This window comes from Vulpes lagopus, chromosome 5 (genome assembly GCF_018345385.1).
Source record: "Vulpes lagopus strain Blue_001 chromosome 5, ASM1834538v1, whole genome shotgun sequence".
Lineage (NCBI taxonomy): Eukaryota > Metazoa > Chordata > Mammalia > Carnivora > Canidae > Vulpes > Vulpes lagopus.
The window spans coordinates 127,182,101-127,207,247 of NC_054828.1; the positions used below are offsets into that span (position 1 = coordinate 127,182,101).

General features: G+C 41.1%; 1 protein-coding gene across 4 annotated transcripts in view; it reads right to left on the bottom strand.

Moving 5' to 3' along the window:
• Positions 1-420: 420 nt before the first annotated feature.
• CPSF3 (cleavage and polyadenylation specific factor 3) overlaps positions 421-25,147 on the bottom strand; it is a 40,727-nt gene continuing 16,000 nt past the window's right edge. For 2 of the 4 annotated variants that reach the window (XM_041756051.1, XM_041756054.1), the window contains 11 exons: positions 22,705-22,880; positions 21,526-21,684; positions 20,580-20,726; positions 17,687-17,839; positions 15,899-16,007; positions 14,638-14,736; positions 13,208-13,302; positions 11,551-11,638; positions 6,141-6,210; positions 3,449-3,545; positions 1,474-1,676 (listed from right to left, as the gene is read on the bottom strand). In XM_041756051.1, coding sequence (XP_041611985.1) covers positions 1,575-1,676; positions 3,449-3,545; positions 6,141-6,210; positions 11,551-11,638; positions 13,208-13,302; positions 14,638-14,736; positions 15,899-16,007; positions 17,687-17,839; positions 20,580-20,726; positions 21,526-21,684; positions 22,705-22,880 — 1,295 coding nt within the window. In that variant the 3' untranslated portion in view covers positions 1,474-1,574. Of the gene's footprint in view, positions 1,442-1,473; positions 1,677-3,448; positions 3,546-6,140; positions 6,211-11,550; positions 11,639-13,207; positions 13,303-14,637; positions 14,737-15,898; positions 16,008-17,686; positions 17,840-20,579; positions 20,727-21,525; positions 21,685-22,704; positions 22,881-25,147 lie in introns of those variants that run through there. The other 2 variants (XM_041756053.1, XM_041756052.1) reach the window with 2 other exon arrangements.

Consider the following 25,147-nt stretch of genomic DNA (forward strand, 5'->3'; position numbering starts at 1 on the left):
TTCTGATGGTGAGACGTGGGCGTCTGTGTGTCTTACTGCTCCCCACGTGATTCCAGCGTGCAGCCCGAGCCCCTGGCTTCGGTCAGGTGTTTGGACTTGACCCTAATTACAAGGAAGCCCTGCAGGGCTTTCAGCAGGGAAGGCCTGAGAGCAGGTGTCTGCATCTCAGGACTGGACCACAGGGAGGCTGTGGCAGGACCCAGAGGGGACCGATGTCAGGGACTCAGAGCCCCAGTGCAGAGAAGACAGGGACAGACAGACTCAAGAGCAACTGGGAATCCTTGACTCAGACTGGTTACCTCGGAGAAAAGACAACTCCCTTTTACTCTATATATTGCTTTTTTTTTTTTTTTTAAAGATTTTATTTATTTATTCATTCATTCATGAGAGATACAGAGAGAGAGAGGCAGAAACACAGGCAGAGGGAGAAGCAGGCTCCATGCAGGGAGCCCGATTTGGGACTCGATCCTCGGACCTCAGGATCATGCCCTGGGCCAAAGGCAGGCGCCAAACCGCTGAGCCACCCAGGGATCCCCTATACATTGCTTTCTAAGATAATCTATGATAAAAAACTTTTACGTGACACAAAAGGTGACCCTTAGAGCTTTGGTTTGGGTCAGAGACAAAGTGGTGTATCTTACAGAAATATTTCAAGTAAAAGTTCAGATCTGTGCACTCGGGTCTCTCAACAGGAGGCAGGGAAGGAGTGCTCGGTGGCTCTAAGTCACCAAGAGGTGAGGCGAGAAGAGCACGAACAGGGCTGGTCGAGTTTAGGGGCTGTGGTTGGCAGACACTTTAGCTTGCCGGTCAGTGTGAGCCACTCTCGAGTTGGGCTGTGAAGGGGAGAGCGAGCTTCTGCACGTGCCTGGCCCTCCCACCCCCCGCAGAGGCGTCAGGCAGACCCCCAACACCATCCTGCTCACCTGCACTGCACTCCACACTCCTGTGTCCAGTTAAACTGGCAGGTCTGAACTACACGTGCTTCAGGAAATTGGCCAAATGACCACACAGAGCAATGCAACCACTCACAGCTGAATACCCTTGAACTTAGCTGTAAAAATTAGCCTGAATCTCTGAACTGAATGTGCAGATATTAAGAAAATATCACTGAATCCCGAAAGTCGTAATTTTACAAATGCACAAGTTACGGAATCTGCCAAGAGGATCGGGAGGGAAGGAAGAGAAAAGGCGCGTTAGGTGATCATCTCTATTAATTCACATTCAGAATATGGGTAAGAAAATACAAGCCATCATGCATTTTCTTCCCTTAGAAAGGACACTGCGACGTTCTGGTTCAGTTGCTAGGAGCCGATCTTTAAGGTTTCCAGGGCAGCTGTGCACGTGCCTGGAAGCAGAATCAATGCATTCTGAAATAACAGGCCTTTTATTTAGGAGTTCAGGAATCCTGGGCAAATTAGTTGGTAATTTAGGAGTACTTAAGCTGTTGGAATAAAGGCCATTTAACGTCATGAGTAAATAGGCTACGCCAGAGAAACTAACGTATTTTATTTTAAGTAACAGAAGCAGAGTCGAGCATTAAAAAAAGCTTTAACACGTACAGAGACCTCGAGGTGTCAGTGGACCGGTGTGAGGGCCTCGTACAGTCTCTGCGCGGCCAGCTCCACCATCTCTCGGAGGGACTCATCATCCTCGCTTCCTTCTTCACACTCTACAGTCTGAAAGTGAAAGCAGACAGGCCTTTCACCCGAAGTGTCTAGAGTGTACTATTGAGGATAAAGTCAGAATCATCATTTCCGGGAGGGGAGAGAGCCTGGCCTCTCCAGAGCAGAGCTGCTGCCCTGCAGGCTGCAGGCCCAGAGGCCCGGGGCGCACAGGCTCGACAGCACGATCACTGGGTTTAATTAGAGATTAATTTTGGAAAAATGCAATACATGGAAAATCTAGTGAACTATATTTACTCCAAAGCCCATATATTGACCCAGTAAGTGACAACTTGAATTCAGTCTTTGTAACACAAATTACTTAGCAAGTGACAGGTGTGCTCATCTACTCAACATTTGGTATTACATTTGCTTTAGATTAATAATCTAGTTATTTCTCAGCGACAAACAATATGATGTTTAAAATTTTTTTATCATACTGTAAATATTGCTCATATTAAAACTTAGTAAAGAAAAAAATGACACCCTTAAGTCTATATAACCTAATGTTGTCCAGATCACCATCTCCTGGATGGGTACATGGACAGTACTCCATGTCTTCGTGTACACCATACACATAGTCTATTTATTCAGTGACTTTATTTACTGTCTCCTACTCTTGTATATTTCAGTCTCTTGCAGTTTTGTTTATATGATAATTAATGCTAAGATAGAAATCCTTGTATATATATCTTTGCTTGAATTATTTTATCATTAACTTGTCTAATTTTCTTTGATTAAATCCAGTAAGTGGAACTGTGGATAAAGGTATTTATATTTTTTAAAGATTTTTATTTATTTATTCATAGAGACAGAGAGAGAGAGGCAGAGACACAGGCAGAGGGAGAAGCAGGCATCATACAGAGAGCCTGACGTGGGACTCGATCCAGGGTCTCCAAGATCACGCCCTGGGCTGCAGGCAGTGCTAAACCGCTAAACCACCCGGGCTGTCCTGAACAGTTGTTTCACGTGCTTGCTGCCTATCCATATTTCTTCTCTAGTTAATCGCTTGGCTATGTTCTTAGCTTTTGTTTCTAGTGGGGTAAGATAATCTAGTGTCTTCTCAGAGCATCTATATAGTCAAAGATGTAAAAGAAATTTAAAACCTATGTTATTCATTTGGGAGAACTGTTCTAATCTTCAAAAACAAGCCTGCAAGATATACTTATTCATTTATGCTCTAGAAATAGTTATGTAGGATCTCTAGTGTGAGACCAGAGCAGCCCCCCCTCGCCCCCCAATCTCAAATCCCATTTGAGAAATTCTGGAAAAACCACTTGGATCCTGCTGGTACAACAGGAGAGCAGCTTCTCTGAACAAATCTAGAGTCAACCAGATGCCAAACAAGAGAAATGCTGGGGTGGACTCCGGCCTCTCATGGAGAAGGAAAATCATGGGAAATGCACGGGAAACGTGTGGTGTGCAGCGAGGCGCAACAATACTTAGGACAGAACAGGGAAAAAAAAGCAAGAACACAGGGCACCTGGCCAGCTCAGTCAGAAGAGCATCCAACTCTTGATCTTGGGGTCGTGAGTTCGAGCCCCACAGTGGGTATAGAGATTACTAAAAAAAAAAAAAAAAAAAAAAAAAAAAAAAAAAGCTTAAAAAAAAAGATAAAGCAGGAATGTGTAACTTTTATAGATAATAACATAAAAAGCACGGAAAAAGCAAATCTGGAAGGAGAAGCCAAAATGGGAAAGTGAGCTGTTGGTGTGAGACCAGAGATTACTTTTGTTTCCACTTTTTTCCCCAAATGTCCTGAGATGTGGGAAGGCGCAGCTACATACCCGGGTCTCCAAGTTTATATTAGCAGTTTTCCCGTCCACTGTGACGCTGAGAACAGAACCATCTTTTACGCTTACACAGTCTTCTCCAAATATGTCCCTTAAGATAAATGAAGATGCCATATTAGTGAAAAATGCATTTACAAGTAAGTCAAGTACATTCTGATATATTTGGGGAAAAAATAATATTGAAGATTGCCGCTAGTTCCAAAGTAGAATACTTCTATCTATATACTTCTATCGGTTCCTGAGATGTACTTAATTTAGTTTCACATATTTTATTAATTTTATAAAATGGGTAAAACACGGGACGCCTAGGTGGCTCAGTGTTTGAGCGTCTGCCTTTAGCTCAGGGCGTGACCCCGGGGTCCTGGGATCAAGTCCCGCATTGGCCTCCCTGCAGTGAACCTGTTTCTCCCTCTGCTTGTGTCTCTGCTTCTTTCTCTGTGTCTCTCATGAATAAATAAATACAATCTTTAAAAAAAAAGAAATGGGTAAAACACATAGCTATCATTTATTAAGACTGTGTTCTTCACGGGCGCCTGGCTGGCTCGGGCTGTGAGTTGTATTTCCCTCCTGTGTGAAGTTCCTCAGTCTCAACCGACTATCCAAGGCATCAGGGATCTAAAATGATGAAGACCCTCAGGCTCGCAGGCTAGCAGGTCTGGCTTTTGGGAACTGCAGAGCACAGCCCTCTGTAAGGAGGAGTAGGACTGGGGGCTACTAGGACCGTCAGGGTGGGAGCCAGCAAACGCTGAATCTGTTGCCTTTCCAATGGCCCTGAGGGTCCCTGTGGGTCCCTGCCCCGCACTCTGAGCTGCTTTTCAGTTTGTGCAACAGGGATGCTTTTTAAAATCAAAATGGCAGCACCAAGACCAATTTTCTGAAGATATGTGGTAGCTTCTTATGGCAAGGTCACCATTTAAAGCTCATGCATTTTTTGGGATCCTTGGGTGGCTCAGCAGTTTAGTGCCTGCCTTCGGCCCAGGGTGTGGTCCTGGAGACCCGGGATCGAGTCCCGTGTCCGGCTCCCTGCATGGAGCCTGCTTCTCCCTCTGCCTGTGTCTCTGTCTGTCTTTGTGCCTCTCATTAATAAATAAAATCTTAAAGAAAAAAAAAAAAAGCTCATGCATTTTTAAAAGCTACTAGATGGCTGCCTTAAAAGATTATCAGTGAGTAATTTGAGGGGAAAGGAAGGAACAGAAATGTTAACATAAAATCTCCAAACATGCAGAGCCCTTCTTTTGTTAAGATATGTCAAGTTATTTTTTTAAAAAAAGATTTTATTTATTTATTTGAGAGAAAGCGACAGAGCACAAGCAGGGGTGAGAAGCAGAAGCAGACTCTATACTGAGCAGGGAGCCCAATGCGGGGCTCCATCTCAGGACCCCAGGATCATGACCTGAGCTGAAGGCAGATGCTTAGCTGACTGAGCCCCCCCAGGTGCCCCTAGTCAAGTAACTTTCAATTTAAAAATAGAAGCAGTTGGGATCCCTGGGTGGCGCAGCGGTTTGGCGCCTGCCTTTGGCCCAGGACACGATCCTGGAGACTCGGGATCGAATCCCACGTCAGGCTCCCGGTGCATGGAGCCTGCTTCTCCCTCTGGCTGTGTCTCTGCCTCTCTCTCTCTCTCTCACTGTGTGCCTATCATAAATAAATAAAATTAAAAATTAAAAAAATAAAAATAAAAATAGAAGCAGTTAATAAAAACGGAGAAATAAGTAGAAGCAGTCACTTACCCAACAAGAATTTGAGAGATACTATGTGCAAGGCACTGTGCTAGATGTGGAAATTATAAAATAAATTCAAATATTTTAATTTTCCTTTTCTTGGTATAATATATAGCTTAAATGGTAGCTATCCACTATGATGCAAATGATTATTTTGTTTGGAAAAAAAATTTCAAAATCAGGTTTTTAAAAATTTTTATTTTAAGTAGGTTCCATACCCATTGTAGGGCATCAACGCATGACTTTAGCAATCAAGAGTCACATGCTCTACCAACTGAGCCAGCCAGGAGCCCCCCAAAATCAGTCTTAAAGAGTATCTGAGGGGCACCTGGGGAGCTCAGTCAGTTAAGTGTCTGCCTTTAGCTCAGGTCATGATCCCGGGGTCCTGGGATTGAGGCCTGCATCAAGCTCCCTGCTCGGTGGAGAGTCTGCTTCTCCCTCTCCTTGTCCTACTCATGCTCTCTCTCTCACTTTCTCTCTCAAATAAGTCAGTCTTAAAAAGCAAAAAAAGAGTACTTGAGAAAAGGGGAAAAATCTAGTATCTGGTTTAGAAAAATACTGAGTTTTAAAGGTAATTCATAGTTTATAGACTTACTATCTGAGAAGAGTCCAGAAAACATTCTTAACACAGAATTTGCATTTAAGGAGAATATATATAATAGTTCTTAAAGGCACAGTAACACCAAGTGAAGAGTTTAGTACTCGTCCTTAATAACGATATAAGAATCTTTGTCAACTGTGCCAGAAATGGCAAACCAGGGTCACAGGTATTTGGAACTGGCTAGAGTGTTTAGCTGGAAGGATGCGGTTCAAACCACCTTACAGATACAAACACAGACATCCAGAGTGGTGAAGTGACCTGTCTGAGCCTCACGACCATCAGTGAGCCAGAACTAAATCCCGGCCTCCTCCTCCCTGCCCTGCCTCGCCACCCCTTGTGGGGCAATAATAAGGACAATACTTACTGGAGCATGATCTCCAGCCTCTTGCTATAGACATGCATTTCTAATTTTTTAGAAACCTTCTGTACTGCACCTGGGGGAAAAAAAGCAACATAGTTCCATTTCCAAATTCTTATTTAGAATAATTCCTGAGTCAATAATCAGAACACAGCTGCTGATAAGGTAAGATGATCACCTATGGAATCCTTCAAGTGACAAACCATTTACCTGCTGAGGCAAACCGATATTTTCGTCACTTTTGTTCTTGTTAAATACAGAACACAGAGTGACATTTAAGATTACTTTAAATTTTATTTGTAAAATTTATTTGTAATGTTTCTCAAACTTTTCTGCATTTTATTTATGAGCGGAAGTGAACCTAGAACTCCAGGAGTTCTAGGGTCATGTCCAGGCTCAGAGATCTCTGGAATTTTTGTTTTACCTAAAACGTTATATAACTTTTGCATTCTACTATATATAATGCACACAGGATGATTTTAATAAAATTACTATTTAAAATCATTTGCCTGTCATATTACTTAGCTCCCCCTTCCCAAAACAAAGTGATCTAACGATTCAGGAAGATGACCTGGAGTTTCAAATGTGCCCCTAGATCACTAAGTATCTCCCAGCCCATCACCAGCAGCAGAACAGCGAGGAACTATCTGGCAGTTCCTCAGAAAGTGAAACCTTCAGTTAGCCTATGACCCAGTAATTCTACTCTTAGGTGTAGATCCAAGAGAAGTGGAAACATATGTCTACACAAAAACTTGTACGTGAATGTTGAGAGCAACATTATCTATAGTAGCCAAGTGGTAGAAACCACCCAAATGTCTATCAGCTGATGAACAGAGAGACAAAATGCGGTACATCTACACAATGGAACATTATTTTGCCATGAAAAGGAAGTACTGATTTATGCTACAACATGGATGAAACTTGAAGCACTGTGCTCAGGGAAAGAAGCCAGTCACAAAAAAAAACATGTATTATTATTCCATTTATATGTAATGTCCAGGAGAGGCAAGTCCATAGACACAGAGAATAGGAAAAGAAAGTAGATTAGTGGTTGTCTTGACTGGGGGCTTATCACTAAAGAATATGATTTTTTTTGGTGGGGTGATGTAAATGTTTTCAAGCTGACTATGGTGAATCTACTTTGTGCAAAAGAACCAAATTGTCGTTTCTCTTAAATTATTCTATAGGTTAGACTATAGTTACTCTGATTGTTTTCAATTCATGAAGCTTTTTCCTTTTCAAAGAAATACAGATCTTGTTGGCATATAGCACTATATTAAAGATTTAATATCTGTACACATAGAGAAATGATCATAAGAAACGTAGTTAAGCATCTATCACAATAGTCACAGAAGTATTTTTCCTTGTGATGAAATAGTTTCATGAGTTTTTTTAAAGTTTGTTTGTTTGTTTGTTTGTTTATTTATTTATTTATTTATTTATTTATTTATTTATGAGAGAGAGAGAGAGAGAGAGAGAGAGAGAGAGAGAGATAGAGAGAGAGAGAGGGGCAGAGACACAGGCAGAGGAACAAGCAGGCTCCATGCTGGGAGTCCGACGTGGGACCCGATCCTGGGACTCCAGGATCGTGCCCTGCGCCAAAGGCAGGCACCAAACCACTGAGCCACCCAGGGATCCTGTTTCATATATTAACTGAATATAAAACAAACCAGATGTCAGCCAAGAAACCTATATAATAAAACTGTATACTTTAATTATAATCATTAGTCCTATTAAGTATTAAATAAGCATTTACCAGATGTGTAAAATCTCATAAAATACATTAAAAAAAATCTAAGCTATGAAGCTATTATAAGAAACTTTCCAAAATGTGAGTGCACATGTATGCATATTTGCCTATTTATCATAATATTTATGAGAAACTCCTCTGATACATGAGACTATATGTGTACAATGTGAGATCAGTTATACGTGTGTATACCTGCCCCTAATCGGTGTGTGTCAAAACAGGACACAGACATACTGAAAACCAGTGCATTGTAAAACAGAGGAATGTTAATGGAATAGAAGAACATAAAGGAATACATTTTGAAAATGCTTAAGCTTTGCTGTGTGTCCTCGGTGAGAACAGGAGACACAGAAACTGAAATTGGGGTAGAACACACACAGGTACAAACCCAGGTTGTGTTTCTAGAATCTGCACCCAAGGGCCAGCAGGCTAAGAAATGAAAAGGGAGTGAAACACTAGCAAAGAGGAATCAGACTGTTCACAGAAGGTGCCTCTAGAAGAGACCTGGCAACCTTCTGTGGATGGCCACACTGTATTTCAGGCTTCAGGAGCCACGTGGTCTCCACTGTAACCACCCAACTCTGCTGTGGGAGCTCGGAGGGCAGCGTTAGACAATATGTGAACGAATGGGCATTGCTGTGTTTCAATAAAACTTTACAAATACAGGTGGGGGGCGGGACTTGGCCTGTGGGCCCCAGTTGTTAACTCTGCTAGAAAATGTTACAATACCAAGTTTGGATAGGAGAAAGTCAATTTCTTATGCAGTAAGTGTACAGAATGAATGTCCTCCACTTCCCCATGTGCAACAAAAGAGGGAGCATGTTGATCCTCATAATATTTTTCACCGCCCACGGGAGCAAGTACTGCTTATTAGAAACCCTCTCACTTAGCCCCATGGGTGACAGCTCTCCACGCTAATGTATCACAGACACTCCTCACTGTCTTGTCTCTTGAAAATTCATCTTGTCTCTTTTCTCTCACCATCTGTATCTAACCCAGCAGGAAATACTGCTGGCTTTGCCTTCAAAGTGTCTCCAGAACCTGAGCACTTTCTGCCACCTTCACCACCTCTGCCTGAGGTCCTCCCCCCACCACCTGCAGGGCCACTGAGCTCCTGAAACACCTGCTTTCTTACTTGCCCCGCCAATCCCTTCTTAACGAGAACCAGAGCAATCCTTGGAAACCTTACAATGTAACCCACTTCACTCAGACTACAAGTCCGAAGTCCTTAATATGGCCCCTCAACCCCTATACATCTGCTCTCGCTCCCTCCAAACCCTCTGAAGCTGCCCCGGTGCTCATTAGAGTACCAGTTCCCAGAGGGTAACGATCTGCTGCAGTCGCTGCTCTGCCCTAAGCACCTAGAATAATGCCTGCCCGACAGAAGGTGCTCGATAAATATCTGTCAAATGAATGTAAGCTATGCCGGCCACTCATTTCTCCAAAAGAACAGAATAGCCTTTTCTTAATACAACACAAGCAGGGAAGAAGAGGGAGTACAGGGCAGCCAGCTAATTCGGCACAATTAACTCACGGAAGAACCCTATTCTGACCTGTCCGCTATGAATCCCTGCTCCAGTGCCCAGAGGCTAACCTTAGGAAACAATGTTTACACATTATGTTATTAAAAATGGAGCACTCTTAACAGTCATTTTTAAGTCAACTCCCACAGATCAGAGTGAGGGTATACTTTCACTCTGGACCAGAGAATACTGAGAGAGAGACTCAGCATCAAGTCAGACCAACCTATGAGAGCTCACACGTTCTCTCCTGTATGACACAGACGTGAAACGTTGGGTGATTATCTTTTCGTTTTTCAGCCGATCACATAGTGGCTTCACCACAACTGTAGGTGGCATCTTGCCAACACAGTTGACAGTCTCAGGCCCAACATGCCCCGTGACCCCTACCCCATCACACTGTGTGGAGCGGGGCTCAGGAGGGCTAGGACATGACACACCCTGGAAGACCCCCCCCAGCATCCTCACTGGCCTAGAAACACACCATTCTCGCACAGAAGTTTCCTTTTCCAGAAAAGTACACAAGTATCTGACAAAAATACTGACTTCAGGTGATTGTATCGCAAAACAGACTGCATTCTACAAAAAGACTGTTGCATTATACAATAGGAAGGAGCCCTGGAGGTTAAAGCAATTAAATTCCGGGGTATGTGGTGTGAACTGAACGAGCCTAACAGGGTGAGGGCTCTGATCCTGAATGGTGGGCCCGCTCATGGCTCTGCGTCTGAGCCTTCCACTCTTGCTCTCTGCATTCCACTCCGTCTCTCGCATCCCTGCCCCTCACTGCTGCAGCCCAGGTCCCCCTCCCCATACACCCCCATCTTGCACTTTGTCCTTTGTATCTCTATCACCTAAGATAAGAAAAATGTAAAATAGTAAGATAAGAAAAAACTGACACCGCCTTTAAGGCTGTTCTGCTGTGAGTGGGGTTCTGTGCTCCGGGGTAAAGTCTGTGACGCTGAATGAGCACCAGGGGCAAACCCAAGGTCCTCGGTGCCCCTGTGGCTGGTAGAAGCACACAGTTCCCTCTCCTGTGTTGCACGCACACAGGGGCATCCGCTCCCCACCAGTTACTTAATCCAACTAAGACAAGTCAAGTCCTCAGTGGTGTCTAAAATTTTTACCATTTTTCACAATTACTCAAAACAAATGCAAATGCTTACCAGTACCTCAGATGAATAATTCAGATTTGTCCAGGTATTTATTCATTATATAGATGCGGTCAGTTACGAGAAGATGGATTATTAAATATCCAGCTAAATATTTTTTCCTCTTGCAATCAGACTACCTACTTATTTTTTTTAAATTTCAAGACAGAGAACCATTGTCAGAGAACAAGACCTGGTACCATGAGAAGGGTAAAGGCTGGGAGGCTTCCCCAAATTTTTCAAGGGTGGGGCACCTGGGTGGCCCAGTGGTTGAGCATCTGCCTTTGGGCATGATCTGGGGTCCTGGGATCACATCCTACATTGGGTTCCCTGCAGGGAGCCTGCTGCTTCCTCTCCTTCTCCCTCTGCCTACGTTTTTGCCTCTCTCTGTGTCTTTCATGAATAAATGAATAAAATCTTAAAAAAAAAAAAAAAAAAGTAATTCTTTAAGGGTGACTCCCTCCCCTGGTAGCAAAAAGGGTTACCTTACATGCCAGTGAGGCATTATACTGAATTATGTCTAACATAGACTACAGGAAATCCCACAAAGATATCTTCAACTATTGTCTTCTTTGATTGAAAATGGCTATTTGGAAAAGAAAAAAAGTGACTACAAAAATTGCCCTATGGAGAGATTCCATTCTGCTCAACAGGTTTCACTAAACACCAATAGGGCAGAGTATTTTCTTATTAGACATGCTGGATTGATTCAGCAAATATTTTGGAATTTCTGATTAAATTGTTTTTGAGAAGACTGTTACCAAGGAATTTTATCTTAGTGTTCATGGCAACCAGATTTTTGGCAAGAGCACAAATAAAGATCTAGGACAAAAAGTAAAATATTAGTAACATGCATTGTTATGCACATGCTGTATCTTAAAGGCTACAGGAATGGAACAAGCAGATTTCAAGTTCTAGGATTCTATTTTCTGCTTTTTAGTTCACAGACTATGGGAAAAGTGAAAGAATTATTTGATAAAAAGGAAATCATTCCATACCTTTCCTGATTTTCGGGTTGGACTGAACTTCCAGTATCACAGTTGTTACTGTATCTGCGTACATATCGTTGGAAGGGTTTGCTAACCACTGCGAAGCAAAAGGCAGAATTAGGAAGGTATGAATACAGCCAACTGCAAAAGCTGTGAACCCGACCATCCACGGACTGTACCTATGGGACTTCTGTGTCTAGCATTTTAATTGACATTAACTATTTCCTGACATTACTAATGCTGGACTTCAGTACTGTGTTTCAGAAGCACACAGCATGGGAAGAGGGTAATATTTTTAAACATTTACTTTAATTACCCACACAAAGCCTAGGACCAGTTGCTCCTGCACATGCCCAGTGCTCTGAGATAGTTTTCCTTGTCTGCCAGGTTAGGGTGAGACCAGGTGAATTCTTTCAGGAACGAGTGCCTTCCCTAATGTGTAAGGGGCACCTGGGTGGCTCAGTCGGTTGAGTGTCCAACTCTTGATTTCAGTTCAGATTGTGGTCTTGGGGTCATGAGATTGCCCCAAGCATGGGCTCTGAGCTCAGTGGGGAGTCTGCTTAAGATCTTTCCCTCTGACCCCACTCCGGTTGCACACACACACTTTCTCTCTGTAGAAGAAATGGCTAAAGTCTTAAAAAAAAAAAAAAATGTGTAAGAACAGACCAGCAGATGATCTAGATGGAGAATTTACATATTCTACCCTGGGGCAGAAAAATGGATGAGGTACCTCCCTGGATCACTTAGTTCCAGGATTCACTTTAGAAGTCCTTCTTTGGGGATGCCTGGGTGGCTTAGTGGTTGAATGTCTGCCTTTGGTTCGGGGTGTGATCCCAGGGTCCTGGGATCAAGTCCCACATCGGGATCCCTGCAGGGAGCCTGCTTCTCCCTCTGCCTGTGTCTCTGCCTCTCTGTCTCTCATGAATAAATAAAAAAAAAAAAACTAAAAAAAAAGGGCCTTCTTTGAACTTAACAGAGGCCAAGCTATCAAAATCAACCATCAAATTAATTTGGTGTCTGGGTTCCAGATTCTACCAGTAGGAATTTAAAATTCTAATAGTAGGAACCATTCAATGGTTTCTAGCCTTTGTGTATTTGGGTCATTTTTAATATTGCTGATCCAAATTTTCAAAATTCCACTCTCTTTAAGCGTGCTATGTGACAAGTCTGTTTGTTTCAATGTAATAGAATTTCATTTTTAGCTTGAGCATGTTGGATATTTTGATATAACTGAAGACATCCAGGGCTATCACAAAATTAGTTGAGCCTTTCTCATTTGAGACATATATTCACTACACATATTAAATATTAAGACTTAATTTGTTATTAGTTTCATTTTTCTTTTTAACTAGGCTCCATGCCCAGCATGGAGCCCAACACGGGGCTTGAGCTCACAACCCTGAAATCAAAACCCGAGCTGAGGTCAAGAGTTGGGATGCTTAACCAATTAAGCCACCCAGGCGTCCCTAATATTAGTTTCTATGTTACTGGAACTACATAGAAAATGCTCAACTGTGTCATATTTAAAGCTGATTTGGGAAAGATAAATATGCACATATATACATATTTTTTTCCTGACTGAGAAGAAACAAGTTTTCTCTACAATTATACGTGAAGTCTTAAAATATTTTCCCCCTCCTTGTTAAGGTAAATGATCCTATCTTACTTCTAATACTACCATTCCTGGCTCCTGTATGACAGTAATATTTTTGAATACTTTCAGAGCAGGTTTTTCTTGAATTTCTAACTCTTCCACATCACCTGAAAAAAAGAATATTAAGACATATATAATTTTTTGATAATCTTCCATAAGCATCATTATTCCTTGTTTATATAGAGATAGCTGAAATAAATATGATACACAATGAAAAAAATTAATTTGCTCATTTATATAGTTAGATTTCAAATAAAGTTTTCTGTGAATTGCTTAGAGCAACTGAAAGATCTCAATGTCAATATGTATTAAAAAAAATTCATATAATGAGGCATGATTTACCTTGGACATTCAACATTTTATTAACCACAAACTCTGGTGACTGTCAAACATCTGTGTTTGTATAAGCCACCAGCATCTTAAAATTTAACATGAGACCAGTCAACTACTGCCACCTGGTCCCTTCTGCCTTCGTCTACACAGGCTTTATCATTCTACAGGAAAATTCTGTTGTCTAAGAGGAGACCTTCCTGGTCTCCCAGCAACCTCTTAATTAAATATTAATTCAGACATATTTTATTAACTTTCTGTGTGATGACCTATAATTCTAATATGAGGGTCTGAAGTAAAAAAAGGATTTTCTTTCTATTGGTTTATTCATGGTTGTATTTTGCTATTTGAATTATCAAGAGCATATTAATAAAAAGTGTAATTTGTAATTCAAAGTGTTCCTGCTTATTAGAGGGAATCCACACCTTTTAACTCAGGCATTGTCTCTCATTCTGTTCATACATAGAAATCTCTAACTCAAAATGGTCTAATATGAAAACAGAATAGGTGGGACACCTGGGTGGCTCAGTGGTTGAGCATCTGCCTTTGGCTCAGGGCATGATCCCAGGTCTGGGGATCGAGTCCCGCATTTGGCTCCCCGCGAGAAGCCTGCTTCTCCCTCTGTCTATGCTTCTGTCTCTCTCTCTTTGTGTCTCTCATGATAAATAAATAAAATTGTAAAAAAAAGAAGAAAGAAAACAGAGTACTGTTTTACTGGCCTTTGGCCAGTGGTCAAGTGTTCTTATAAAACCTGCTGTATAGACTGGTACTGACGGAACCAGAAAACTTATTTTCTGAATAAGAGATAGATAAAAATTTAGCAATAGTATACTAAACCCTAAACCAGATTTTAAACACAAGGAGCAAAGACTACTGATATTTCTAGAACTTTCAGTGGATCACGGATAAGAAGTATAATTCAATTAAAAAAATTTATGAGTACATTTTCAAAAATTCACCTAAAGCTGGTAACATGTCCCAGTGAAGTGCAAATAAAATTTGTGCAAATCCTGAGACAATTACCCAAATTAAATAATGTCCTGTCTCAGACATATACTAATTCTTACTCAAAAGCGGAAAATAATTAAATGATTTTTTATAAATATACACACCTGTCAATTTCTGTAGCTGATAATAGAGCAGATTAAAAGGGCCAGTATAGGGAATGGCTTGGGTCTGTTTTACAGTGCTCATGGCCAAGTCAGTATAATCTGAAGAGGAAATTAGGAAATTAGAATAAATACACTTTCAGTGACAATACTCGTCACAACAAAATACGATCTGCAAACACATATGGGGGTAGAGAGAAGTGAAAGTGAAGTAGACCAGAACGTGTTTTCAGAAAGCTTGTGAGGCACTCTTTCATTAGTTCTCACCCCACATTTCCCCCCTTAACTCTCGACCCCCACTCCCAGTCTAGTTAGCTTAGGCTTCAGCCATAAGCCGGTAGCACTACCCTGAAAACATCGGGTCCCCGAAGGTCTCCAAGCCAGTAAGCCAGCTGTCCTCTGTTTTCCTCTGGGCATGGCTGTTCCCGATGGCCCTTCACACCCGACATAAGTGCTACCTGGTCTGCAAAACCTTTCCTGACTCTTCTAGATCTTCTCCCCTTATATACTTATGTACTTCTCTGGGTCACTCATCAGTGCTGTGACTAGCTCTTGACAAGAGTGCTTCTCTCATTAGCTTTCCAGGGGCTGGGGCTGTGCTTTGCAGAGTATCTTTAGTCCTCCAACACCTGGCCCAGAGTAAGACTGCGCTCACCACTGAACAGAGGAGCAAGTTATGTTCACTGCATGATGGGCTGAAAGCTGACAGCGGGTCCAGATCACAGACGGCTATCTGAGCATTGCTATTTCTTGTTCTTTCACATGACACTCATACTCGATTAGTGCTATATGCATAAAATTGAGCGCTGTTATTTAAGAAAATACCGTATTTACTGCAAAAGTAATGGTGGCCCAGCATTTACACAGGCACACAACATAAAGGCTCCACAAACAAGGAGACTCTAGGTCATAAAGATCAAAATATGTGTGTAGGGAGGCCAAGGTTACTATAGAAAATAAAAGCACCAGAACTCCAGTGTGAAAAGTGGAAAACAGGCTTGTACAGGGTCAGCAGGAGTGGTCAACCATCTCAGAGGTGATCTCATGTTCCCAATTAAGAAAAAGTTATTTCACAAAGAATTCAAACATTTAAATAGTTCAAGAAAGATTTTTCCCCCCCATAAAGCTATGTGATATAAACTCATTAACTTACATATTATTACTTGGCTATTCCTTAAAATTTGGCCATCAGCAAGAGAAGCATTCATAGATTTTCTTTCAATGTTAAAATCAATTTATATTTGACAATTAATAGTATACTTACTGGAGAGGTCACAAGGAGAAAGTATGTGATAATTAAAGTTTCTTTTAACAAGTATTCCCGAGACCCGCTGGCCTTGTTCTGGTTTTTTGTCTGCTAAAAAGCCCATGACCTATTACGAAAAAAAAGAAGACAGAATCCTAGAAAATGCAATTATTCAGATACTCAGTCATAATGATGATCATCAGGCATTTGAAATCAAAAGTCGGGCGCTTAACGGACTATGCCACCCAGGCACCCCTGTAGTTAAAACATTTTTAAGTGCTGCATACTGTATTTCTTGAGGGTTTATAATGCACAAGGGCCTAATAAAAACTCTGAAAAGTCCTACTGTAAAGAAATCAGCTTAACCTTGTTCAAGTCTACTTCTCCTAAATTGTCATACTGTAAAACTGTCTCCCTCCCCAAATCTCAACCAGCAGTTTGGGAAATTCAATTCTTAGATTCCTAACTGAATACATTTTCTATAGGTATAAGATTGCGTCCAGTAAACTGGCCACTGGAAAGTTTTGTGAACAGGGGTTAATTCAGGAGTAAATACAACCATCTGTCTGTCCTTCAGCAACAAAAGCCTTACATCCTAACTTTTGCTTTTTTTCTTCTCAAACTTAACTGCAAGGAAGGATATTCATCAATTAGCCTTTTCATTTCTGGCTCATTATATAAAAGAATTGCTGTAAAGTTGCTCATTAATATATGTCTGATATTAAAACTTCAGATAATCATTAAAAAGTTTCCCTTAGATGTATCTTTAAAAAACTCCTAACAGGAGGCACAAATGCAGATACCTTACCACATCCCTCTAAAATCTCAGGAAGATTTTTAACTATTTATTTATTTAAAAAGATTTTATTTATTTATTCATGAGAGACAGAGAGAGAGACAGAGATGTAGGTAGAGGGAGAGCCCGATGAGGGACTCGATCCCAGGACTGCGGGATCATGCTCTAAGCCAAAGGTAGATGCTCAATCTCTGAGCCACCCAGGCGGCCCAACTATTTTATTTTTAAATTCTGAAAATACTATATTTCAATATCAAAAACAGACAATTTTTTATAAGTTCCACCATACCACATTTGTTTGTTTATTTATTTTTTATACCACATATACATTTAAAAATATGAGCTTATCTTTAGATTCTTTAGGAGAAGGACCAGTGGACAGAATACTATATTAGATGTAGTAATAAAACAGTAATGAATATTTGTTTATTTTCAGAAACAGGGAGGAAAAGAAGTGGTGATGTGGATGACAAAACTATCAAATTCAACTGCACTACGGTCTAATGTACTTGAAAACTTTCTATGTGAAGAAATGAATTAGTAGGACCAGAAGAAGACCTAAAAAAGCAAACGAGTATAATTAATATACTAAGCAAACAGAAAATCATCATTAAGGACATTATCTTGCTTTGATTAAAAGAAGTCTGTATTTTTAAGACATATACATTTCCCTTTAGAAAAGGCCTGCATAAAAAAGAAAAAGAAAGAAAGAAAAGGCCTGCATAAGATTAGAAACCACACTGGGACGCCTGGGTGGCTCAGTGGTTCAGCATGTGCCTTTGGCTTAGGGTGTGATCCTGGGTCCTGGGATCGAGTCCCGCATTGGGCTCCCTGTGAGGGGCTTGCCTCTCCCTGTGCCTCTGCCTTGCTCTGTGTCTGTCATGAATAAATAAGTAAAATCTTAAAAAAAAAGAAAAGAAAAGAAAAGAAAAGAAAAGAAAAGAAAAGAAAGAAAGAAAAAGAAAGAAAGAAGAAACAAAGAAAGAAAGAAAGAAACTATAACTTTTTACCTTGGCTAGCTTTTCTCCTCTGAAATTCAAGGTCACAGCTTCTGTATTCCGAGGATTATGAACCTCTATGTGAACTTCATCGTTATCCTCATATTCTCGAATCAGGGCTGCTTTCAATCTGGCCATTTCATTCTGTTCTCCATGGACTAAAATCTACATAGAATGAATTGGAAGAGAGCACAGAGAAACATCCTGAGTTTGGGTTAATGACAGCTCCTATCTGACACCGACATATACTTGGAAGTCATTAACTTAACTACTGTGAAGGGCCTCCAATCAGACTTGTACAGGTATTCTCATTGTTTGCCTTTAAAAATCCTGAAGTGAACTATTTTAAGAGAGAGTAAAGACTTCCACCTCAGGTTTTGCCACTAATGAGTTATGCAGCTTTATGGAAGCTGGCTTTTTTCTAGACTCCTATGCTCAACTGCCAAGGGCTGTACCACATGACTTCTTTAGCCTCTACCAGCTTTAGATGCATGATTCTTGTATGAAACTAGTGCTACTCTTAAATGCAGAAAATACCCAATTTTCTTTAGGTTTCTTAATACAAGACTTTCAAAAGAAGCTTTTTATGGGGGAAAAATAGACTGGTGATATTTTCTTCCATTTATTATAGTAATACCAAATAAAATATTTCAGAACCAAATGGAACTCCATCTGAGAGATATTTACAGTTGTATTTGAAACCAGATTCTTCCTATTTACTTTTGTAATCTATACCTTACAAGACCTAGTATTCTTAAACCTGCACACTACTGGTTGATGATTTCTTGCCTGGGCTTACAGAAGCCTACCCAGCATCACTACTAGGCAGAGATGTATGGCTTAGTAAAGAGCCCCAACTTTGATGCCTGGCTGCTTAAACACTAGCTATGGCAACTTGGGCAAGTTACCTAACATCTCAGTTTTTGCATCTACACAAACAGTTGTTGGTTGTAAAGAGTAAGCAAGTTGGTATCACGTGTAAACTATGAGTACGGGGTACCTGGCTGGCTCAGTCGGTAGCGCAGGTGACTCTTGAGCTCGGGGTTGTAAGTTTGAGCCCCATGTCAGGCATAGAGGTTACTTAAAACATGAGAACAGTACCTGGCACATGGTAAATAATAAATGCTAGCTGTTATTTATTATTACCACCAACACTATGGTTATTCTATCACGTAGATACACTTTTGCTGACCTGGTTATTGAAGGAAGGTAAGCATCGAGTTCAATCCAGGAATTTAAACTGTCGGCACAGAGAGAGCCTGAAGAGCAATGAAATGGGGCTGAGGAAGAGGTGGTGAAAGCCGAGAGGAAAAGGCAATACATCTCCTCCCTGGCTCTAACATGTGGGAGCGTTTCCATGAAACACACACACACACACACACACACACACACACACACACGGGAACCCCTGGCAGGAGCTGCACTTTAACAAGATTCAACACCTCACGATGCTAAAAATTTTTCTCCACCCAAGATTCTGCCGATTAAGGGCTGCTGGCAAATCCCTGCAAGGACTCCCATGCCAGAAAGAACTCAGAATAACAGAAGATCACATGAAAGGGCGCTCAGCATCATCCATCATTAGGGAATGGACGATGGAAACCACAGTAGACATAGACACCAATGCATGCTTACGGGGAACGGCTAGAATTACAGGAAGGCAAATAGCACGTGCTGGCAAGGGCATGGAGAAATTGGAACATCTGTGTACCACTGGGGGGTCACCACAGCAAGTCATCACAGCAAGTTGGGTGACTCCACCAATAATGAACAGAATTACCCTGTCACTTGGGGTGAGAACGGGCACTCAAACAGGTCCTCAGAGGCCAGTGTTCACCACCGCACGCATACACCACATGCATGAATGTGGTGTTTACCCGCAAAGGGGAAGGGAGTTCTGATATGTGCTACGGTGTAGAGGAACCCTGAATGCAGACGGTAACATGCTATTGGATATTTTGCTTAATAGGTACAGTTTCTGCTTGGTGCGATAAAAAAAATCTGGGAATAGGTGGTATGATGGTGCACAACACTGTGAATGTGATTCATGCCACAGAATTCTATGCTTCTTCCATAGAATGGCAACTTATATATATAATATATTTTCCCACAATGAAAAAACCAGCAAAAGGCTATTTCCTTTAAACATCCTTTTTAATACATTCAGGAAGGGCACTCCATCTGTTTCCCCTCCTACACCCTTGTTCCCTGAGTGTTCTGTTGATTAAAAATACCTATTTTTTTTCTAGCTTTCTTCTCTTATCCCCTCTCCAACCTCACCAAAATGTAACTTATTTTCGTTATTACATAAAACTTAAAAATATAAACAAAACACATCAGTAAGGAGCTATGTGATTTCAGATCCATTTGGATCTTTGACTTTTACTATTATGTGACTTGTGTTTCTCTTCTTTCCCTATTATTGAGCATTTACTCTATGCCAGGCACCATATTACATGCTTTAGATATATGTTCTCTAATCCCTTTCTCACAGCTGCCTTATGAGGCATTATTATCCCTTTTTACAAATGGGGCAGGGAGAAGTTAAGTAACTTGCCCAGGGTTACCCAGCAAGTGAGGGATGGAGCTGGGATTCAAAACAAGCAGTCACCAGCAAAGCCTGTGGTCTTAAGTTATTGGGGAGGCAGCAAAGAATGACAGAAAGAGCCCTGGAGTTGGGGTTGGGGGAGCTGATGAGGGACCCCAGGTAAGTGGAGACAATCAGAGCACACACCTTCCTAACTCAGCAGGGAGCTGCAAAGGTCAGGTCAAGGTGCAGGCAGAGGCCCCCGGGGAAGGGCTACCCTAATGACAGGCAGCGTTTGATTTGAAAACCAAATCGGCTACAGTCTCTTGGGTATGTTTTCTTCCCCTTTAATGTCACAAATCAAATTCATAGACTAACCACATGAGGCGGTTTCAAAGCACGAATAAATTCACTGGTTTGCTGGTAATCTGTGTGAGCAGAGAAAGAAATGTAATCAACAGACATTTTCAGTGGTAGCTTCTGTCCAGACATGGTAGTGATCTCTTCTGGCTCAGACATGATATGCTGTTAAACAGAAACAAAAATAAAAGAAACAAAACAAATAAACTACCCAATTAGAAGAGAAAAGGCACATTTTCTATTTGTTACTACAGCCAAAAACTTTTACGTTAAATTCGGGACTGTTAGCACACAAAGCGTTTTAACAATTGACTCAGTAAATATCAAATACTTATGTTCTTGGTCAAGCAAATATTTTATCAGGAAGGTAAGCAGGTTAGCTAAAATTCAATGTATTTGGAGCATTGGAAGTGGCAACTGTAACTTATGACCAGAAAGGCAAACTTGTATTCCCAGCTATTCTCCTGTTCTAGAAAGTCACTTTTCAGACAGATGTACTTCTATTCTGGAAATCTATTTTAAATCCACAGCCAAGGTTGCCTGTGTGACTTAGAGAATACACTAAAGTAGTAAAAAAAAATGGGGAATCATAACGTATTTAAAAAAATAAGACAAGTTCTAGAAAGAAGAGATAAGAGGATGTGATGATTAGATGCTCAGAAACTGCTTCTGGAGCTCAGCACCTATTTCCTACAATTTGTAGGAAATGTCCTCAAGAGTTTAACATCAACCGTTTTGTATCAACAAGAAGATAGGCAATCAACCCAGACACCTGTGACTTTTCACAAGAGAACACATATTTGCAAACTTCTGTGAATGAGGGTTGTCTGTGTTTTTGTATTGGTCTCAAACGAGTTCCTTTCCATAGTTTTTACTGCGACCAGATGGGTGATCCTTAGGCTTCACTGAGCCACCTTGGCAATTCTGATTAGGAATAACATGGTGGTCTAAGACCATGGCTGACCTTGGCAAGTGTCCCTTCCACACAGTACCCTGCTATAATGACGCCGTTCCTCTTATCCGTGCACCAGCTTTCAAAGAGCTCTCTGGATAAGCCACTCTGCATCATGCCCGGGGAGGCCATCACGACGCTGGGACCAATGTCATCAAAATGATCCATGCTCTAAGAGAGAAAAAGGAATGGCAGAGGAATGCTAAGTACCAGGGTTTGGCAAGGCATTCCTTGTTTTTAAAGAATAACAAAAAGCTAGGTGAAAAGATTAATCACACTACTGAAAGGGCCTCAAGACTAGTGATAAACATTTTAAGTCTGATATGTAAGTTCCTAAACAATTTAGGCTAGGAATGAAAGGAGAACAAAGTGATAGAAGGCAATTAGCTCACACTGACCTTTTAAACCTTCTACCAGAATTAATGGACTATTAGGACCATTTTTATTGCTAGGCAGGCAGGAAAAAGTAAGAGTCAAATGGCTTCCTATCTGTCCAAGATAGAACTCTAAAAGAATTCTCCTGCTCACAATGGCCTTGCATACTTCATGAATATTTTAAGCTACTTAAAAATCTAACCAAAAAAGTTTAACATTGTTTCTAGGGAAAATCTGGCTCTAATTCTTAAGCAACTAATTTAGAAAATAATAATGAACAAAGTCCATTTATAACTGGAAGAGGACTTATAGCTTGAATTATTTGGAGGCATTATTTATTAAGATTAAAGCATTCGTTTTAATAAAACAATACTTCTGTTAAAACTATTTTTTAACAAAAGGAAATCAGACTGTACTGAATGAATGTTCTACAAAAGTAAACATGAAAATTTTCATATGTGGAATTTGCAAGGCAAATCAGAAAGATGATTAGGTCTGAGCAAGAATAGAAAAACTTAATATGTGATGTAAGATTTTTTTTCATCAGGACTTCCTGTTCCTATGGCAGAGAGACCCAACTAAATCAGCAAGCGTAAATACTGAGAATGTGTGGAGAGTTGGAACAAGTGGTGAAATCTGTTTCAGCAGAAAAGAATGCCAGTTACCAGATTTTTGTTTTCAGGCAGAAAAATGGTGCCTGCTAGAGAAACAGTGAGACCTCAGCAAGAAGGACTGGCCCCAAATCAATGGCAGGCAGCTAAGAGCACTATAGACTCTGCGTTTACGGGTCCGTCAGCTTCCTTCCTCGGCACTCACCTTGAGGTTACTAATGTGCTTGAAAACAAAGGGATTATTGATGTTGATCTGTTTGCGGATTTTGTCATTCATGGCATTTACATATGTCTGGTACACTGCCATGCACTTCTTGGCCAAAGACGATGCGTAGTATATGGGGATATCATGGAGTTCTGGGTGGTTCTGCCAATACTCATCTAGAGAGATTTTATAAGAAACAAATTTCGTTTTGTGATGTGGGGTAAATAGTTCAAATAATAAATGATACATGTAACTGATTTTAAGAAATTCAGACAACCAAGAAATAAAGCATGTGACTATGTATATATAAAACAGTACATATATACACGGCCACATATATACATATTTCTCTATCTCACAATTTCTATAAATAACTAATTTAAGTGTTAATAACAAAGATAAAAGGTTTGGAACCCCCTGGAGTGTGAGAAGTACAATTTTTAATTACAAGCACAGAACGATTGATTCAACCTGTCAGCCACGGCTGCAGTAGTCATTACACGGTTAAGGGTAAGCCACGTTTAATGACACTGCTGTGCACGGCGATGGGAAGCTGGGGGTGAGGGTGCTGGGCTTGGACCTTGGTTGCCTTCCTTGAGGCCATCTCCTCTCTTAGGTCCCTTCTGGTGCTTTCTATAGTAGGCCATGTCTTCATGGCTCTGCACCTGGTTTCTCACAGAGCTGTGCCCCACCTGCAGATACCCATGTAACAATAAGTGGACCCTCCTTCCTGGGACTCATTCCTTGTGGATCTTGCCTCCTCCCCCCAGGAGGGGTGCTATTCCATCCTTGCTTCCCAATTTTCCTGGACAGTCTGGGAACACCAATACTTTTTAGTACAACCCGTCTTGCTTTAGTCAATGAGCCTGCCATAGGCTGCCTGTAGCGGAGGCTCTAGCTTCTGCTCCCTAGTTTCCCTAGAGGCCCTGCAGCTCTGTGGCAGGGATAGCCAACGGCACCAGAGGGGCTGACATTCCCCGGGCGTGCTGAGTAGGACTCACATAGGGTGTCTGCAACCACAGGGAGAGAGCACAGTCTGCATCTTACAGAAGGAATAGAGGTTCAGAAATACCAAACCCCTTGCCCAAGATGCAAAGTCACACATCAGAATGTGGGCAGGTAGGCTTTGATGCCAACAGATGGCCCAAGGCTCTGGGATGCAGCCTCTGGTTGGAAAGGGTGCTTCTTCATGCAACATACGTTGGTCAGGGATCTCTGGGTGGCTCAGCGGTTTGGTGCCTGCCTTCAGCCCAGGGCCTGATCCTGGAGTCCTGGGATCAAGTCCCGCGTCAGGCTCCCTCCATGGAGCCTGCTTCTCCCTCTGCCTGTGTCTCTGCCTCTCTCTCTCATGAATAAATAAATAAAATCTTATTTAAAAAAAGACAAAAAACAAAACACGTTGGTCCTTCTTGTGCTCTGGCTCCAGTGCAAGGCGGAGGCTATAGAGGAGCAGCAGGAGAGACATTCAGGCTCCTAGGTGCCTGGCCCTGGCTAGGCTAACATTTTTTTCCCCCAAAATTGAAGTATAATTGACATACAATATCCTATTAGTTTCACATGTACATCATAGTGATTCAATATTTTTAAACACAACAAAATGATCCCCATGGTAAGCCTAGCCACCATCAGTCACCAAAGTTATTACATTATCACATACTATTCCCTATGCTGTGTATCAATTACATTTCCATAACTTCTTTATCTTATAACTGGATGTTTGTACCTCTTAATCCCCCTCGCCTATTTTGCTCGATCCCTAAGCCCTCTTACCTCTGGTAACCAATAATTTGTTTTCTGTATCTATGAGTCTGTTTCTATTTGGTTTAGTTTGTTCATTTGTTTTGTTTTTAGATTCCACATGTAAATGAAGTCACACAGTCTTTGTCTTTCTCTCTAACTTCTTTCACTGCATAATACCCTCTAGGCCCACACATGTTGCAAACAGCAAGATTTCATTAGTTTTTATGGTGAAGTAATATTCTTCACTGTCTATATACACTATACTTTCTTTATCCATTCATTCATTATTGAACACTTAGGTCATTTCCAGGTCTTAGGTATTGTAAACAATGCAACAAGAGGGGTGCATATATATTTTTAAATTGGTATTTTAATTTTTTTTGGATAAAAACCCAGAAGTAGGATTCCTGGATTGTATAGTATTTCTATTTTTTACTTTTTGAGGAGCCCCCGTACTGTTTTCCTCAGTGGCTGCACCAATTTACATCTCCACCAACAGTACACAATGGTTCCCTTTTCTCCACATCCTCATCAACATTTATCTTTTTTTTTTTTTTTTTTGGTCTTTTTGGTAATAGCCAATCTGGCAGGTGTGAGGTGGTATCTTACTATGGTTCTGATTTGCATTTCCCTTGATGATAAGTAATATAAGTATCTTTTTCATGTGCCTGTTGGCCATCTGGATGTCCTCTGTGAAAAAATG